This window comes from Myxocyprinus asiaticus, chromosome 28 (genome assembly GCF_019703515.2).
Source record: "Myxocyprinus asiaticus isolate MX2 ecotype Aquarium Trade chromosome 28, UBuf_Myxa_2, whole genome shotgun sequence".
Classification (NCBI taxonomy): Eukaryota; Metazoa; Chordata; class Actinopteri; order Cypriniformes; family Catostomidae; genus Myxocyprinus; species Myxocyprinus asiaticus.
The window spans coordinates 29,368,332-29,388,084 of NC_059371.1; the positions used below are offsets into that span (position 1 = coordinate 29,368,332).

The 19,753-nt window shown below is 42.0% G+C and overlaps 2 protein-coding genes across 3 annotated transcripts in view; both read right to left on the minus strand.

Moving 5' to 3' along the window:
* Positions 1 to 955: 955 nt before the first annotated feature.
* Positions 956 to 4,643, minus strand: si:dkey-261l7.2 (uncharacterized protein LOC569751 homolog). The gene is made up of 7 exons (XM_051660285.1): positions 4,442 to 4,643; positions 4,075 to 4,207; positions 2,513 to 2,602; positions 2,338 to 2,432; positions 2,085 to 2,248; positions 1,848 to 1,964; positions 956 to 1,690 (listed from the first exon to the last, which is right to left on the minus strand). Exons 2-7 carry the CDS (start codon positions 4,197 to 4,199, stop codon positions 1,595 to 1,597), a joined length of 687 nt encoding a protein of 228 aa, XP_051516245.1. The 5' UTR covers positions 4,200 to 4,207; positions 4,442 to 4,643; the 3' UTR covers positions 956 to 1,594.
* Positions 4,644 to 5,729: 1,086 nt separating this feature from the next.
* Positions 5,730 to 19,753, minus strand: part of LOC127419151 (PH-interacting protein-like) — a 58,532-nt gene continuing 44,508 nt past the window's right edge. For both annotated transcript variants that reach the window (XM_051660314.1, XM_051660313.1), the window contains exons 33-39: positions 18,946 to 19,018; positions 18,091 to 18,147; positions 17,168 to 17,323; positions 16,888 to 17,040; positions 16,285 to 16,472; positions 10,326 to 10,717; positions 5,730 to 9,959 (exon numbers count right to left, since the gene is read on the minus strand). In XM_051660314.1, the coding sequence (XP_051516274.1) occupies positions 9,271 to 9,959; positions 10,326 to 10,717; positions 16,285 to 16,472; positions 16,888 to 17,040; positions 17,168 to 17,323; positions 18,091 to 18,147; positions 18,946 to 19,018 (1,708 nt within the window). In that variant the 3' untranslated portion in view covers positions 5,730 to 9,270. The remainder of the gene's footprint in view (positions 9,960 to 10,325; positions 10,718 to 16,284; positions 16,473 to 16,887; positions 17,041 to 17,167; positions 17,324 to 18,090; positions 18,148 to 18,945; positions 19,019 to 19,753) is intronic.

The window sequence follows — 19,753 nt, forward strand, 5'->3', positions numbered from 1 at the left end:
ACGCGATTACTTCACGCAACAGCTACGTGATGCGTCAACTGCTGGCAGGAAGTGCTTTTTAAAAGTTTAAAACGTTTTAATTATCTATTTATTTTTTACACAAATGTATCGATTTGCTTCAGAAGACATTCATTGATCGACGAATCGATGTATTACTTTTATGCTGCCTAAATATGACTTTTGGGTGATGGCACCCATTTACATGCATTATAAGGACCTGACAGAGCTCTCTGTTCTTCTAAAAATCTTTATTTGTGTTCTGTTGAAGAAAGACAGTCATACATATCTGGGATGGCATCAGGGTAAGTGAATAATGAGAGAATTTTCATTTTTGGGTGAACTATTCCTTTAAGGAGGAAGTTTTCAGTTCTGTAAGATACAGTATGTTTTTATAGTACAATGACCTCTTATGTGTCAAAAGATCAAGGAAAATGTGATTCCTCATGTCATGACCCCTATAAGGTTGATTCAGTAATAAGTTTTTCAATATTTTTTTTTTACTCATGTCAGCATTCATAGCCAACTGGAATCAAACTGGAATATTCCAGAATATTCTCAACCCCCTGCAGCTTTTGAAAAGTTTTAAAGTAACAGAGCATAGACACAGCGGCAAGGTGAGGTGAGCTACCAAAGTATGGCCTGCCTCTCTGTTTGCCACCGATTACTCCAAAAACATCTTGCTTGAAAGAAAAGATGCCACTTACCTGCGCCAGAACTGAACACTTGACGATCGCATGCATAATTTACCTGAATCCCATCTTCGTTGACTTTTTCACAATATCAGTTACTTTAGTGTTTAATGTTGCATTTCAAGTGGGGGAAACATTTTGGTTAGTGTTTTAGAGTCATGACTGACCCGACTTTTTCAACCCTGTGAACGCTTTTCAAGGCATTATGGGAATGGCACAGAGACGGCTTTCAACAAGGAAACAGACAAAATTTTTGAGATAAGTCAATAAACAAACTTTAATAAAGTTCATGATTGTATTTATGGAACACTGTTTAATACTTAGCATTCTCAATACTGATGTTTTACACCATAAACACAGCACATGTCATCTTTTTATTATATTTTATTATTTTCTATTTAAATAAATATATCCTATTAATAACTCTAAATAAGATTTACTAATTCTGTGAACCATTCCTTCATTAATTTAAGTCAGGTCAATCTGCATGTATTTTGATCCAGTGGCATAATATAAAAGCACTTAATTTAGTTCTTTTGCATTTTTCACTGACATAGAAGCCCAATTAAAATTATAATTTAAATGTAGTTTGTTTTATATTTAACACTGCCCTGAGGAAGCTGCAAAACATATTTACTGTACATGTATTCCACAAGACAGAATCATTCTCAAAATAAATTACATATTCTACGTAGCCTTGTATTTAAGATTATGAACAGAAGTGTACACAACAACCCTGTTAAAAGCTACTAAATCCTTCTGAAAGGCACTTAAGGTAGAACAAAAGTCTTATTTAAAATGCTTCCATTGTTTTAAAAGAATTTACACTGTCAATGAAGGGTAATAAAAGGTGCAGATTCCTTTTAAACCTGTAACATTCTTCACTCTCAAATTTTGATGTCCTTTCAGTCATTGGGGTAGATTTCTTGCAACCACTCCTCCATAACAAACTTTTCCCCATCAAAGTGTGAAAAATACTGCTCTAGAGTAGGGATGTCCGGCTGTAGACAGACACACATGCAGTCACACGAATGAATACACAATTGATCGAGATGGTGTCCAAATAACCCAAGAAAACTTCAAGAAAGTTTTAAGTAGTAAACCAATTTAAAAATTGAAATATGTGTGTGTAAGGTATATGAAAGGTTTTCTCTGCACCTTAAAGCCACGGAAGAGCTTCACATTATACTGAGGAATGTATCCAATCACTAGTGATAAGGAATCAGGTCCGCTGAAAAGAATTCTATAATGTGGAGTGTTCTTGGCCCTCTCCAGCTACACACAAATACAAGTTCAGCTTCAGTTTTTTAATGTCTGTTGTTATACTACTGCAGTTCTAGATTACAACTTTAACAAATGTGAATTTTTATAACAGTGATTATGTCTTTTACAAACCTCTGAGTCTGTGTATTTCTTTCTCTTGATCCACTCTGGGGGAGCTCTGAGTCCTGCATCCCAGCCCACTATCACCCCCACCATGTGATTCTGTGTGTCTATAACAACCTGACCTACTCGGTGCAGCACATATGCTGGCCTGGGACTTCGTGCCTCACCTGAGACTAACCATATACATAAACACATATGGTGAAACAGAGACAGAGATTTTGCATATCCATCCATCATCCATCGATTTCAGAATACATTTTACCTGCAAAGTAGCCATGCTTGTTATCATGCATTAACAGCTCGATCGCAAGTGCTTCCTCCAGTGCATGCTGTTGGTCAGCCTCCTCTTCAAAGAACCTGTAATGTGGCATGAGTACCCACTTCACATCCAGTAATGGAGTATGATGATTACAACATGACAATTAGTGTAGACTTACGGTAGTTTAGGAATCCAAGAATGGAGCCACTCGACCCAAACTGCTGTGTTCAAGTAGGATTTTCTCATGAATCCCCATGTCTCCAGGATTCTAAATATGAAGAGTATTAGAGAATATAAAGGATAGTTGACATTAAATTTGAGAAGACAGCAGTGTAACATGCTATACTTCATCTAAAACTATTTTTTAAAAATTTGTCTCACTAGTTGAGAGACTATATTATGATTTTACACTACCAGTAAAAAGTTTAGATACAGTTGACTCAATCTGTGTTTCTCATGATCTTAAAAACATTTAAATGCTTTAGTTTTGTAGAAATATAAATTTTGTCTACGTATGAATTTTATGAATTATATGAATGAACTTAACGTAACAATTTAGCCTACTTTTATCCCCTAAATGGATGCGTTGGGCCATACAGTGAAGGAAAAGCAGCCAGCAAATGCCCAGAAAACGGGATCTCTTTCAATATTGTTTAAGAAGCATCAGAGGAGGATGAAGTTGACTGAGAGAATGCCCAGAGTGTGGAGAGCTGAAATCTAGGCTAAGAGTGGCTATACTTGAAGAAACTAAAAATAAGATAGCCTGCTTGTCATGAAATTATGGCAAAAAACAATAATCAGGCATTTCCAGAAGTCCCTGCGTGACCCATGACGTTTCATATTTTATGGGAACAATTATGTTTCTTCTTTTAATATAAGTTATGTACATTGGTGTGTTCTGTTATATTTTATGTAGTTTAGTTAATGTTTATTGCATTATTTTAGCATCACTTGTGGTACCCTGAATGTGTTTTGTGTTTGGGTGAGTGCCACTGTGCACTGTCCCTACATGTGTATTATTTATTGCTCCTGGAAGGGCCACTCTTGATGAACTTTAGTTTGTCTGAAAACCAGACTTTCATAATTCCATAAGAATAATATATCAAGTTTATATAATTTAATAATATAAAAGGTAGTGAACTGTAAAATACACAGACATAAGAATTACATCCCAAAAAGCCTGAAAAATGGTCACCGGGTTTTTTTTTGTTTTTTTTTTCACGGTTAAATTCTGGCAATCACAGATGCTGGTATTTTACCATAAATGTAAATTTATTTATTTATTTATTTATTTATTTTTTTTTTGAGGTTTACATAATTCTTACATTACATTTTCGTTAATTCGTTTTGATGGCTGTAGCTAACAGGGTGAAAGGTGGTAACAATTCTAGGGGCCCACAACAAATTTTGAACAGGATTTTTTAATATGAAAAGGGCCCAGACCCACATACATTCAAGTAACCCATAATTCCTTGCTACGGCCCTGGCTGGCTGCACTATTATTTCAAAATTAATATAGTAGACTACTAATAAAGAATGAATAGGTGTCCAAACATTTGACTGGTAGGCCTAAATACAGGCCTTTTAGAATTTTACTTTAAAATCCTGATGTTGAAAGAAAGTGCATTGACAGTTATTTGTATACACTCCATAGTAGGCTATTTAGGGAAGGAAGTTGTTGGCTGAATGGAACGCCTCGTATGTGAGTTTATTAACTCTTCTTTGTGTGTGTTTGTGTACCTCTGCGTAGCGATGTGACGTTGTGCTGCTGTCCCACTTGTCCATTTGGAAATGAGATATTGCGCAGGTAGAGCTGACAGAAGGAGTGTCAGCTGAATAATTACACCAGCAGTGATTTGAGGCATCACTTCACCTAGAAATTCAATAGGACAGAGATTTCACGATGCCAGTATTTATAGGTAAAGGTTATAATGCTCTAAGTTTTATCCCGCATATCCAACGTTAATTCCTGAAGTTCGCGTTTGATAATATAATTAATTACACGCAGACATGTAACTTCTTTTATGTATACAAAAAAGTCCTATATTTCCTTAACACTAACGGTAAAATAAATAAATAAATAAATGTTACGGGTAATTTATCTTACCTTCTGCAACTGAAGAGAGGCTCTGTGAATAATATCACACTTTTAAGTCACTATACTAACAGTAATTATTTTAACTTGATAACAGGAAGAGCTCACTCTAACTCTAAGCTTGTTATGCTTTGTGCGAGCTTTGTCTTGAAAACTGGATATTAAATTTACATGCGGGTAGTTTCGGTTTGGCACCTGCTCCTCAGAGTTCAGCATTATTGGAGTGCGCGCGGCCAATAGCGGTGGCCCACGAGAGTAGGTGTGCACGCGTCTCGCGCCGCCACGTCAGGAACGGATGTTACACGAGGATACTTTTTATTTATTTCTGTTCAGATGGTGTGGTGAGCGTGTTTTCTTTTCAAATTAATTAGTAATGTGCTGAAACCTCAAATTAAAGAAATAGTTCATCCAAAAATGAAAATTCTCTCATTATTTACTCACCCTCATGCCATCCCAGATGTGTATGACTTTCTTTCTTCTGCAGAACACAAATGAAGATTTTTAGAAGAATGTTTCTGCTCTGTAGGTCAATACATTGCAAGTGATTGGTGACCAAAACTTTGAATCTCCAAAAGGCATATAAAAGCATCATAAAAGTAATCCAGTGGTTTAATCCATGTATTCTGAAGCAATCTAATCAGTTTTGGGTGAGAACAGACCAAAATATAACTATTTTTTCACTATAAATCTTGACAGCAGAAGTCTCATTGGCAATCATGATTTCAAGCTCAAGATCGAGTGAGGTAAGCGACCGCTCATATACCATATATAGGATTAGATGAACAAGCTCCTCCTGACTTTACGTTTGGAACTTCATTTGGATCGCTCAAAAGACATGGATTAAACCACTGGAGTTGTATGGACTACTTTTATGCTGTCTTTATGTGCTTTTTGGAGCTTCAACATTTTGGTCATTATTCACTTGCTTTGTATGGATACACAGAGCTGAAATATTCTCCTAAAAATCTTTATTGTGCAGAAGAAAGTCATACACATCTATGATGGAATGAGAGTGAGTAAATGATAAGAGAATTTACATTTTTGGGTGAATTATTCCTTTAATATTATTGTGCCTGGTGTTTTCTTCTTCTTAATTTACTTCATTTAATTTACACTTATATCATTGTACCTGCATTTTGTTACATTATCCTTGCAAAGAAAATTTGCTTGGTGTAATTCATGTGCAGTTCCAACGATCGCACGAAAGAGGGCGTTGTTCTCCATGAAATGGTTTATTATCACCAACTAAAGGAAAATAAAACACTAATTAATATTTGCAATAAAGAAAAGCACAAGGCAGTACGTGGAAACACAAATGTTTATTTCCTTAAAATATCCGTATGAACTAATGTGACAGCAGTACACCCTACACATACATTCTATTTAACGTTTTTTATTTACACTCTTTCCTTTATATAAAAGTATACAAACTAGAAAGACCTCTCAGTCAAAAGATATAAGACCAGAGAGGGAAAAAGACCCTGACCCCACAACATGACTGTACCTTCAGACTTGAAACATCAGAGAATATACTAACATGCATCCATCATTGATAGCCACTCTAAAACCTGTCAATGTCCGTGAGATGTCACTGCCTGTGCAGTATGGTGGTATCAAAGGGGTCAAAAGTCAGATATAATACAACTTTCATGTGTAGCAAAAGATTATAAACACCAGATCAATAAAACATGGGGCATGTACATAAAGACACGGTCACACACACTCACAGACATGCATTAATTGCATATACAACAGCAACATACACACAAACCCACAGTCTCATACATAAACACACACACCCACATCCAATGGACTTTGGTTCTTCAAACCGGTTTTAAAGCTTTGGGCTGGATTAGCTCTGTAGACTGTCACTATGGATGACCCACACCACAACTGCAGAGAATACATAAGAACCAGGAAAATTACATGGCAACAAACCAGGGTGAACATCATCCCGTCTGGCCACATCCCTTTTACAAAAGTGATTAAGCTTTAGAGGTGTACATTAATTCTTCAGTTTTATGTCCAGACAGCAATCTCTATTTGCTCCCACACATGTACATACACAAAGTCAAGGCACATTCAAAACAGAACACGACATACACACTGCCTCTTGTGTCATTCGCTGCCCTGCGGTATCTACTGAACGAGTCGATGCATCCGATGGAGAGTGTGAAATAACCAAGTGTTTCTATGTGATCAGGCAAAAACAAAGCCCTCTCTACTAATGCAATGTACAGTTCCATAGTAATTCAGTGGTTTTACCAAACAGAGAAATAGCTCTTAGATGAAACTGCAGGTAAAGTATTGAAACCACGATGCAATCAACTTCATTACGTGCACACATTGTTAACTATCAATAGTGGTTTTTACAAACATTCAGTGACCCAAACAAGTTTATGGACACTTGCGCCAGATAAAAAGTATGAATTACATTGAATTAAATAACAGAAGTGATAACTTCGCTTTCTTAAGCATTTCTGCAACTTTCAACCAGTTAGTCCAAAGGTGATTTTAGTGGATGCAAGTTGTAACCACAGTTCATCACATTAACTATGGACATGTTCACGTTTGACAGCTAGAAAGTGTTCAAATGCTTATTTAAATTTTGAAGAGTATATCTACTCAGAGTTTCCACACCTTTTGACAAATACATTTTTATTACATTTCCATGAGATTTGTGTGATTTTTTTTTTTGTATACTTTTCCAGTTGTTTGTGATTACTTGATAAGGTTTTTTAATTTTATAGAGATTACTTAAAAAGAGTAATTTCTAACCAATTAAATATTTTAGCACTGACCATTATAAGAAAATGTATAAATTCATTATAGAAATCAACATGAAGTTTTAAGATTTTATTAATTTCCATGACTTTTCCAGGCCTGGAAATCACAATTTTAAAATTCCCTGATACAGGGTTTCCACTACATGTCGGGATACCGATAACTAAGGTGATAACCAATTAATCGGCCGATAGTTATTAAAATCGATTTCGAATGATAAAGTTCTTAGTCTTTCCTTACAATGTCAAGCACAGACATAAGCTACCACAGTACAAAATGAATGCTGTTTATTGTTCAACCAAAATCCCATTAATAAAAAGAAGGGGAAAAAAACAAAGAAAGAAAGATTCGATGCATAAAGCAGGACTTTTCACTATAAACAAGTACGAAATAGTTCAGGGACTCTTATTTTGAAATGACAGATGTAGCTTCATTACAATGCTCTATATGTACTGTAAGTATTTACCAAATTATGCTTATTATTGCCTATTTATTCACCAGTTTTGTATACTGTATATAGTGACTAAATAGGCTATAAAAAGCATTTAGACCAATTTGTTAACCACGACCTCCAATTAACTGAAAAGTACCAGCACAAATGGCTTGCAAGCAATTTCTACTCTACATAAGCTATAACCAAGAGCAAAATGTAGGTAATGAACTAGTTTAGAGCAGAGCATAACTAGAAAAAGCTATATTTACTACAGAAATGTCCATGAATTTGATTTCCATGACTTTTCCATGTATGGAAATCACAAGTTTAAAATTCCCAGATATTTCCAGGTTTTCCAAGACTATGGAAACACTGTTTTATTTTAAATCATTTAAAATGTTTTGTGAAGCATTTTACTTGAAAAGTGTGCTTGTGCTGTTTCTTACATTTTTTTTAAAAACACCGCATAGTTTGATATTTTGCTACCTATGTAATAACATACAAATATTTGTAAGTGTCCAAACACTTCATTGGGCCACTGTATTTGTATGCAATGATAATGATTCTTTTCTTAGAGGGATCACAGTGCATTCTGAGAAACCCAAAAATAATATGCTGTCTGCATACTGAGGTGCAGAGTTATGAAATCACAATTATTACACACCTCAAAAATTGCATAAACTCAAGTTTTCCAAACAAATAAACGCACGCACGCGCACACACACACACACACACACACACACACACACACACACACACACACACAGTGGTCATGAAGATATATACTGCTTGCTAATCTCTATCCCAGCAACAGATCAATGAAAAATGTTTGGACTGAATAAATCAATACAGTGAAGCATGGTATACACACACATACAGTACACACATCATGGTGAGTACAAAGAGGCCATAATGTATTGAAAGTATGAAAAGGCACAAGGTATTGCTAATTATATAAAAACATGCAAATTACCACTACCACTGATCTTTGTTGACTTGCAGAGAAAGACATTAAAAGACAAATCAGAAGTAAAAAATGTCACATGGCCCTTCTCTTCACTTCATTCCACTATAGCTTTAAAGCCCCTGACACAAACACTCAGAATGATGTGTTAAAAATAGATTTTTTGAAGACGTGTCTGATTTGTTGCTATTAGCAACAACTGTGTAAAAACAATGCATAAAATTAACAGTTAAAGAGAGACAAGACAAAGCTCAAAAGTTACCCCCCCCCCCCCCCCCCCCCACACACACACACACAATCACATCAAACACTCTCACATAAGTACTTTCTTGAGAGATGAAATCAGATATTTGGATTTGTATAAGACTAAGTAGGTAACTTTCTTCACTAGCATTCAAATAGTGCATATGAAAATCAGTATATAACTGCATTTGTAATTTTTCTGTGGAAGAAATGTATAAGGTAGGGGCTCTCATAAGGGCAGTGACTGCCTTAAGTCACCAAAAACGTCAAAGACTCAAAAAGTGAGAATCAATTTAGAGAGTCAGAATCAAAGAATCTTGTGATCTTGACAGTTTTATAGCAGCAGGAATGGTTTTTTTTACCCAGTGGAGTGGGGAGAAGGCGTTTTGTCACAGAGGATATGCAAAGTTGGCATCGTTACCAGCCAATGAGGTTGGCTTTGGCCTTTTCGGTGAGCTTGCGGACTCTCCCCTTGCTCGACGTGCCAAAAGTGATCGAAGCATCCTCAAACAAAAGTTGTCTTTGCTCTTCTTCAGAGTCTTCCTCATTATAAAAGGCTGTCCTTCGGCCTTGGTTGCGTGTTCTCATTGGCCCTTTAGAGCTCCCGTCCTCGCCCATATACATTTCTGGCTCCTCCCTCAGGGTGGGGCCGGGGGCAGGTGGCGTGGTCTCTTCGATGCCACGTCGACTACTCCTTCTTAGAGTTTTGGGGCTTGAAGGAGCTGGAGTATGTGGGGTTTGATCTGTCGTCCTGATATGTCGTGGTCTACCTCGTTGTCTTGTATGCTCTGGAGTCAAGACAGAATCTGAAAGGCTACTGTCCTGGGTTGTAGAAGAAGCCCTGCCTTCCTCACCAGTGGACAGAATAAGCTCCTCCTCTTGGGTGAAGTTTCCTTGTAGGGACTCCAGCTCTTTCTTGCTTTTCCTCCCTCTCTTTTTGCCAGAAGGCTGGGGTGAGGGGGTTGACTCCACTACTACCGGCGTACTTATTTGTGCATCTAATCTGGGTCTACCCCGCCCTCTTCTTCCTACTCCCACAGTCACTTTACTTGTATGGCCATTCAAATGCACACTGTTGTGAGGAGGAGGGCTATGATCAACTGGACCTGAGAGAGAAAAACAAAAACACATAACTAGAAGATTTATTTTTAAGGTTTACATTTTCTGAAGGAAACATGAGCGGTTCTTGGCCATGCAAAAACTCGGGACCATGATGCTAATGTGTTCTGAGTGATTGCTAGGTGGTTACTTACCACCCCAAAGTCTCTATGATATTCTATACCGTAGATATGGCTTAGATTCCTCCTTCAATATAAGTATATGGGATTGCGCATGATTGCATGATGATTCAAAACAAGAATGTGTTCGTGGACTGACAGTAGGCCTATATTTCAAGGACTTATAAAAATGCACTAACATGCAATAACATTAACCTTTGACAGCAAAATTGGGTTTTATCATCTATTACCCACCTGGTGTGAGTTTAACAGGTGTTCGAAGCTTCCTACGAGATTCTCTTGCCCCACCCTCATTGCTATGGGTGACCGAAGATCTCTCGGTTTCCCATGAGACTCCAGTTGAGTATGAGTTTTGAGTGCGTAGAACTCTGGAGGAGGGCTCTGCTGTTTTACTGTGGGTGGGGGGAGGGGGAGGAGCTGACTGGGCAGTAGACGGATCTGAAGGTTGGGTTCCCAAGCGGGCAGAGCTACGTGTCCTTCCTGGGGCAACATGAGGCTCAGCCTTTCCATTGATCTGTGGAACTGTGTGTCGTAAAGGGGTCCGGGAGGGTCCAGCGGGAGTGGGTGGAGCTGTATTGTCAGATCGAGCAGGGGCACTAGAGGAGACCCGCCTCTTCCTTTCTGGACTGAAAATCAGAAAAGAAAGCAGATGTTTTGATTTTATTTTTTCAAAGTGTTGCAACTATAAAATCACTTAATTTTCATACCTAAATTTTCGATTGATTAAGACTCTCAATGTGTCATAATGATTTCTACTGACTACAACCTTACTTAAAAAAAAAAAAAAAAAATTTCATCTAAATATTAGCCAATCTGCATGTCCACATTTATTACTGTTGTAATTTAATGTGTTTTATAGAATCCAAAAAAAAAAAAAAAAATACTAATTCTACATAAAGTAAATTTAGCTTTCATTGAAAGATCCTGATACTTTGGGCCTTAGGTGGAAAAATATGAATTTCTTGAAAGCTGAATGAATCTTTTTTTAAATTAAAGTTATGGTACTTTTTCCTGAGAATGTCATGAACACACAGTATTTCTGGGGTCTGGTACTGTATCAAGGGTTTTAGCAATTGTTTCCACTACGTAAGGGTAGTTCCCTATCTATCAAGCACTCGACGTTGTGTCGATGTAATGACACTAGGGGTCACTCTTGGGAGCCCGAGACACCTCTGGTCTTTGATAAAAGGCCAATGAAAATTGGCGAGTGGTATTTGCATGCCACTCCCCCGGACATACGGGTATAAAAGGAGCTGGTATGCAACCACTCATTCAGATTTTCTCTTCGGGTGCTCACTGAGCTGAATTCCCATGACTGTTCATTCACCTCTGCTGGATCTGACGGCGCATTTCAGCGGCTTCTCCCTCCTCTGCACTGGTGCACTGCAGAGAATGCCCCTGGGCGCTCCGGCAGAAATAAAAGAGTATATTCCTCTAAAAGAGTATATTTCTCTAAAAGAGCGGCACACACGGAACGTCTTTTTAAAGACGCATCTTTTTAAAGATGCCATTCCTTTGTGTGTTATTCCTGGTTGCGCTTGTTATCTCTCGCCTTCTGACGGTCATGATCACTGTCTTTCGTGTCTGGGCACTGCTCACGCGGAGACAGCGTTCATGGATGGGTCATGTACTCATTGCGAGAACATGTCCATGGCAACGATGCGGTCGTGGCTTACCTTCGTAAGAAAGCAAGCCACCCAAGTGGTGGTGATGTAGTGGGCTAAAGCACATAACTGGTAATCAGAAGGTTGCTGGTTCAATCCCCACAGCCATCACCATTGTGTCCTTGAGCAAGGACTTAACTCCAGGTTGCTCCAGGGGGATTGTCCCTGTAATAAGTGCACTGTAATTCGCTTTGGATAAAAGCGTCTGCCAAATGCATAAATGTAAATGTACCCCAGAGGCTCCCCGCCTCGGTCCTTCTACCCACGGGTATGAGGCCAGCACGGCTAGCACTGGGGGCGATTTGGGGACCCCAGTGGGACCGCTTCCGCCGGGTATCCCCCCGTGGACCTCCCATTCCCCAGCACGCTCGTCTGCCCCGATCGGGCTTCCGGATGAATCCGCCGGCTCGTCTCACGGTGAGTTCGACCTCATATTCGGAGCCCGCGAAAGTGATGAGCTCTCGAGCGCAGCATCGGAGAGTGGGCTCGTCTAGTCGGACGCGGAAGCCTCAGCTGGGCTCCTCCCTTTGGGTGCGGTCGCCCAGTCACAGGCTGACGCGGAGATGATGACATGCTTTCCCGGGCAGCCGCGAGCGTCGGGCTAGAGTGGAACCCTCCGCTCTCCCCTGAACCCTCGTGGCTCGATGATTGGTTCCTGGGCTCGCGGCACCGCTCAAAGCCACGCCCCGCCCCCGTTCCTTTCTTCCCGGAAGTGCATGAAGATCTGACAAGGTCGTGGGAGGCACTTTTTACTGCCCAGTCCCGATCTTTCAGCTTCCCCGCCCACACTACCCTTGATGGTGGGGCGGCCAATGGCTATTCGGCAATCTCGCAGTGCACCTATGCCCGCAGAGTGCCGCCACCTGGCGCGGGCGCCCAAAGCTCCCGTCCAAGGCCTGTAGGTTTACGTTGTCTCTGACGGCCAAGGCCTACGGTGCCGCTGGATAAGCCGCCTCTGCCCTGTACTCCATGGCTCTCCTGCAAGTGCACCAAGGCGCTAAAGGAGCTGCATGAGGGTAGATCCGCTCCAGGATTGATGCAGGAGCTGTGCTCGGCGACCGACCTCGCTCTCCGGGCGAAGAAGGTCACGGCGCAGTCTCTCGGGCGGGCGATGTCCACCTTGGTGGTCCAGGAGCGCCACCTTTGGTTCAACCTGGTCGAGATGGGAGAGGCTGACAAGGCACGGTTCCTTGCTGCCCCCATTACCCAAGTTGGCCAGTCCGGCGACACAGAGGACTTTGCCCAGCAGTTCTCAGCGGAGAAGCAGCAGACGGAGGTTATCCGTCTGCTCGCGGCCGCCAAGAACCCACGAAAGGCTTCGAAGCGCCCCTGAGACAGGCGACCCAGGGACGATGAAACCCGCTGCCTTGGAGCTGGTAAGCAGACCACTCCATCCCCCGGTCAAGGGCCGGGAGGAGAATCTTTTGTTACCTTTGCATTTAATTGTGCTTGCCCAAGTGGCTGCAGTACCCAAGAGTTCAGCAAGAGCAGTTTCCTTGTTCCCTGAGTCACAGATCCGGTGTGCACGGCCGTCATCATGACCACCATCCACCACTCTATTTGGCAGGTTTGGCGCTCCAGCAGCGGTCTCCCCGCCCCTGAGTGCCCAGCTGTGGCACAAATCCGCCCCGATGTGACAGTCTCCATGGGTCACTAGGACAGGCCTCTTCCTCCCCTGTCCCAGGCTGTTCCGGGGGTGGTCACAAGGAGCCAGGTAAGTACTTTGATGTCCCTGAACTCAGCACGGCCACGGCACGGTGTGGCACTTCAGGCTCCGCCCGCCGCGAGGACCCACCCGCCGGTACGTCTGACGAGATTGTCCCTCCGGCCGAGATGAAGAAGGGGTTTTACAGCCCCTACTTCATTGTACCAAAAAAAGGCAGTGGGTTGCGGCCAATCTTGGACCTGCGAGTAGTGAACTGGGCTTTACACAGACTCCCGTCCTAGATGCTGATGCAAAGACGCACTCTAGCGAGCGTCCGGCATTAAGATTGGTCACAGCAGTAGACCTGAAGAACGCGTACTTCCACGTCTCGATTCTACCTTGACACACACCCTTCCTGCGGTTTGCATTCGAGGGTCGGGTGTATCAGTACAAGGTCCTCCCTTCTGGTCTGTCCTTGTTCCCTCGCGTCTTTACGAAGGTCGCAGAGGCAGCCCTTGCCCCGCTAAGGGAAGTGGGCATTCGCATCCTCAACTATCCCGATGGTTGGCTAATCCTAGCTCGCTCTCGGGTTGTGTGGTGTGCACACAGGGACCTGGTGCTCTCACACCTCAGCCGACTAGGGCTTCGGGTCAACTGGGAAAAGAGCAAGCTCATCCTGGTTCAGAGCATCTCTTCTCTCGGTTTGGAGTTGGATTCAGTCTCATTGACGGCGTGCCTCACGAACGAGTGCGCACAGTCGGTGCTGACCTGTTTGAAGGCGTTCAAACAGAAAACAGCGGTTCCACTGAAACTCTTTCAGAGGCTCCTGGGGCATATGGCATCCTCAGCAGTGGCCACCCCGCTCGGGTTGATGCATATGAGACCGCTTCAGTACTGGCTTCAGTCTCCCAAGTCCCGAGATGAGCATGGCGCCGCGGGACACATCGCGTGGTCATTACACCGGTCTGTCACCGCTTCTTCAGCCCTTGGACCGACCTCACGTTTCTATGGGCAGGCGTTCCCCTAGAACAGGTCTCCAGGCGCGTCGTGGTCACGGCAGATGCCTCCAAAACGGGCTGGGATGCTGTCTGCAACGGGCACGCAGCCGCCAGCTTATGGACAGGCCCGCAGCTGCGTTGGCACATCAACTGCCTCGAGTTGCTGGCAATTCTGCTCGCCCTGCGGAGGTTCCGGCCGTTGATCCAGGGCAAGCGCGTGTTAGTTCGGACAGACAACACGGCAACGGTAGCATATGTCAACCGCCAAGGGGGTCTGCACTCCCGTTGTATGTCACAACTCGCCCGCCGTCTCCTCCTCTGGAGTCAGCAGCACCTGAAGTCGCTGCAGAGCACTCACATCCCGGGCGACCTCAACACTTCAGCGGACGTGCTGTCACGCAGGTTACCCTCAGGGGAGAGTGGAGACTCCACTCCTCCACAGGGAAGATGAGGAACAGATCATCCTGGTAGCACCCTACTGACCCACCCAGACGTGGTTCTCGGACCTCACGCTCCTTGCGACAGCCCCCCCCCCAGCGAATTACCCTGAGGAAGGACCTTCTTTCTCAGGGACGGGGCACCATCTGGCACCCACGATCAGACCTCTGGAATCTCCATGTATGGCCCCTGGACGGGACGTGGAAGACTTAAGCGGTCTACCACCCGCAGTGGTAGACATGATCACTCAGGTTAGGGCCCCCTCTACGAGGCGCTTGTATGCCTTTAAGTGGCGTCTGTTCGCTAAGTGGTGTTCTTCCCGACGCGAAGACCCCCAGAGATGCGCAGTCGGATCAGTGCTTTCCTTCCTGCAGGAGAGGTTGGAAGGGCGGCTGTCCCCTTCCACCTTGAACCACTGACCCTTTTAGGGTTTAGGTTTAGGTCTCAGCGGTTAAGGCTCTGGGTTACTGATCAGAAGGTCAGGGGTTCAAGCCCCAGTACTGCCAAGATACCACTGTTGGGCCCTTGAGCAAGGCCCTTGACCCTATCTGCTCCAGGGGTGCCGTATCATGGCTGACCCTGCACTCTGAACCCAGCTTAGCTGGGATATGTGAAAAAAAGAATTTCACTGTATATGTGCAAATGTATAATGTGTGATAAATAAATACAATTAAATTAAATTAAATTAAAATTAAATGAAGGTGTACGTTGCTGCTATAGCAGCACACCACGACACAGTGGACGGTAAGTCCTTAGCGAAGCACGACCTGATCATCAGGTTCCTGAGAGGCGCCAGGAGGCTGAACCCCTCCAGACCGTGCCTTGTTCCCTCATGGGACCTCTCTGTAGTTCTTTAGGGTCTACAGAGAGCCCTCTTTGAGCCTTTGCAGTCAGCTGAGCTTAAAGCACTCTCCTTGAAGACTGCCCTCCTGACTGCGCTCACTTCCATCAAGAGGGTAGGAGACCTGCAAGCATTCTCTGTCAGCGAAACGTGCCTGGAGTTCGGTCCGGGCTACTCTCACGTGATCTTGAGACCCCGACCAGGCTATGTGCCCAAGGTCCCCACGACCCCTTTTAGGGACCTGGTGGTGAACCTGCGAGCGCTGCCCCAGGAGGAGGCAGACTCAGCCCTGTCGTTGCTCAACTCACCACGCGCCCCACCGAAAACGAACCACATTATAGCGACCACACGGAGGTTACCCCATGTGACTCTACCCTCCCTTGCAACTGGGCCAATTTGGTTGCTTAGGAGATCTGGCTGGAGTCACTCAGCACGCCCTGGGATTCAAACTAGTGAACTCCAGGGGTGGTAGCCAGCATCTTTTACCACTGAGCTACCCAGGCCCCTCTGTAATTGTGTTTCTTTAAAAAAAATATTTACAAGCAAAGTTAGGAACAGTGACCTAGAGCATAAAACACTGCAATGACCAATTAGATATTCTCTGTACCTAGAGGCGGTGCTTGAATGGGAAGAGCTCCTCCTCCTCTTCACAGACTGTCTGGTCAAGCGTTCCGTGTGCAGGCGCTGGCGAGTGAATCGCTCACTGTGCAGACTTTGAGCAGCTTTAAAATCGGTGAGGATCGAACTGATATGCTCTTCAAACAGAGCAGACAATCGTAGACTCATGCTATAGATCTGTGTACAAATGCACACACAAACAAAAGCAAAACAAATAAATAAATAAATAAAAATGGTTTGTCAATGAAGATTACAGTGCAGTATAACTTCTACTAGTTCATTCTATTTACTCTCATGTCATTCAAAACCTGCATGACTTTCTTTCATCTTTGGAACACAAGAGATGTTAGGCAGAATAAAAGCATCAGGCACCATTCACTTTTCATTGTATGGGAAACATTTTTTGCAACTGAAGTGAATGGTGACTGAGGCTAACAATCTGCATCCATTTTGTTTTCACACAAGAAAGTAATACGGTTTTGAATTAAAAAAGGGTGAGTAAATGAATTTCAGAATTTTAATTTTTGGGTGAACTATCCCTTAAACAGATGTAAAATGATTGCATAACAACAAATCAGACTTGGTCTCGTACCCTGGACTTCTTGCTAGGTGTGTAGGCTTTGGAGTTGCTGAAGATGAGTCGTACATCTTTACAAAGATTCATGGGAGTGTCATACTCTCCTGCTAACAGGCGTTTCAAGACAGTCCCAAAGTCCATAGGAGTGTCCACAATGTCCAGGTAGTCCTGAAAGAGGTATTTTTGATGAATAGGGCTTTGAATCACAATACGAATTTTAATCACAACGTGTACTGCAACGTAATCTATGTATTGTCATCATATTGAGCTACTCCTTTATATGTCTGTGCATTACCGGATACTCCTCCAGATTAACAGGTTGTCTGAAAGGCTCTGAATCTTCACATTGAAAGATGAGCTCCAGCAGCTCTTTGCAGCGCCCCTTCCAGGCCTGGGAGTCTGATGACGGTTTACTGCGCAGACTCCTCAGGACGGGCTGCCGCTGCCGACCCTGAAACAAACAAACAAACAAAAACTAGCCATTAGCCAGGTATGACATCATTGGACTTTGATACATCTGTCTGTATCATAATCAATCCTGATATCTCTGGTCCTGTTTACACATGGTATTACCATCCTTCTGGGATGATCCTATCACAAGTGGGAAGCCAAGACAGATGCTGTTTACAAATGTGTCTATGATGGCCATTTGTGATTGGATTAGGGAGGGTCTCTGATTTTATACATTTGTCACTGCATGATTTGAGGCATAATGAAAATGTTACGTGAAACCTTGTGAATGTATGTGTATTATTTTGTGATAGGGTGGTTGTTTCCTTTGAAAGCTGTACCCACATCGTAGTTTAAAACACTTGTTGTTTGGAGTGATTGAATGACACCATTTACACTTGTATTTAGTGCTGACCACTTATGATTGGATAACCTGTGCCGCATGTTAGAGGGATAATTCAACAAAAAATGTAAATTCATAAATGTTGTTCCAAACCCAATCAGTCATCATTCACTTTCGCTGTATGGGAAAAGATACAATGAAAGTGAATGATGATATCTTCCATGGGAGAAAGGAAGTCATACATGTTTGGAACAACATTCATGAATGGGTGACTTTGGCTGTTTAACATCTCCTTTCGTGTTCCACAGAAGAAAGTCATTCAGGGTTGAAACAACATGAGGGTAAGTAAATGACAGAATTTAAAATTTTGGGTGAACTGTCCCTCTAAGACCTATTGTAAGATATACTGCTAGTTAAAGTTGTACCTTCTTATTGCGGGTAGACGTACAAGGTGCTTCATGCTCCTCATCCTCATCTTCATCCTAAGTCATAAAAAGTGTCAATCACAGGTATATTAAACACTGCTATATAGGGTAAGGATAAGGATGTACTGTAAGGATATCCATGTACTTAAAGGAATATTCTGGGTTCAATACAAGTTAAGCTCAATCTACAGCATTTGTGGCATAATGTTGATTACCACAAAAAGTCATTTTTAATCGTCCCTCCTTTTCTTAAAAAAAAAAAAAAAAAGCAAAAATCGAGGTTACACGGAGGCACTTACAATGGAAGTGAATAGCGGCCAATTTTTGGAGGGTTTAAAGGCAGAAATGAGAAGCTTATAATTTTACAAAAGCAGTTACATTAATTCTTCATTTTAAAACTCTATATAATTTGAGCTGTAAAGTTGTTTAAATCATTATCTCTACAGTCATTTTAGGGTTTGTTGACAGTACATCTCATGGCAGAAAAGTTAGTAGTGTTAGTAAGTGATTTTATCACACTAAAATCATGTTTACGTGCATATTGTTTATGTCTTGTCGCTATACTTTTAAAAAAGTGAGTATTTTAACATTCACAAATTGGCCACCATTCACTCCCATTGTTAGTGCCTCACTGTAACCCACATTGTTTGCTTTAAAAAAAAATAAAAATAAAATTAAAAAAAAGGAGGGGCAAGTCAAAATAAATTTTTCTGGTAATCAAAATTATGCCACAAATGCTGTCGATTGAGCTTAACCTGTATTGAACCCGGAATATTCCTTTAATAATCAAACAAATATACGGTATTACGTTTATGATTGTTTGTCCGTGTTTGGGTGTATATCAATGACACTTACATCACTTGAATCTGAGAAAGCTGTTTTCTTCATACTGTTATATAGTGGAAAAATATCTGTACAACTTTGGTCCCTGAAGAACATTGAGAAAAGCAGTCAAACATTAGTCCCATGGCATTAGGGAAGTAAACAGGGCTGAGAAACTAAATTTGAATTTTTCACTGAAATATTACCAAAATCATTTTTGAATTATATTTGAATTTTAAAGACATTATTTCAGGTATCATCGGATTTTTTAATTTATGTTGTCTCCTACGTCCACAAGAGGGCACAACAAATCAATATAAACCAGCACAGTCTCTGTCATGGTTATTGTTAATTGCTGTTAACAAAAGTGTGTAAAATGATCTTAAGTAAAAAAGTAAAACGAGAAAAGGAACACTTCAATAGATGGTTCTAGGTTAACTTGGTGTTGCACAGTACCCTATGGGCACCATAGTACTATCACAGACTCAATCTTCATAATACAGGTGGTATACAGTGTTTTTCATTAAGAACAGTATGTACCAAAAGCTTATGCAGCGAGACGCTCATAAGAGCAAGCCAAAGCATAGTCAAGACACAACAGCAAAAGACCTCCACATAAGGGGCCTTTAACTTCGAACTTGTCCATGTTTTTCTCTGTAAGCATGCGTTAGACGGATGTCTTTGACTGTTGCGCCATGTCTCGCTTTTTCAGTGTGCTGTGCAGGAGCGGTGCATTTTTTAGATGCTGGGTCAATTTAAAAGCAAACTTTAGCTTTTAAAACATGTCTTGAGACACCTGCACTCTTATTTATTCGTTGCACTGTCTGTTTTAGCACAAGAA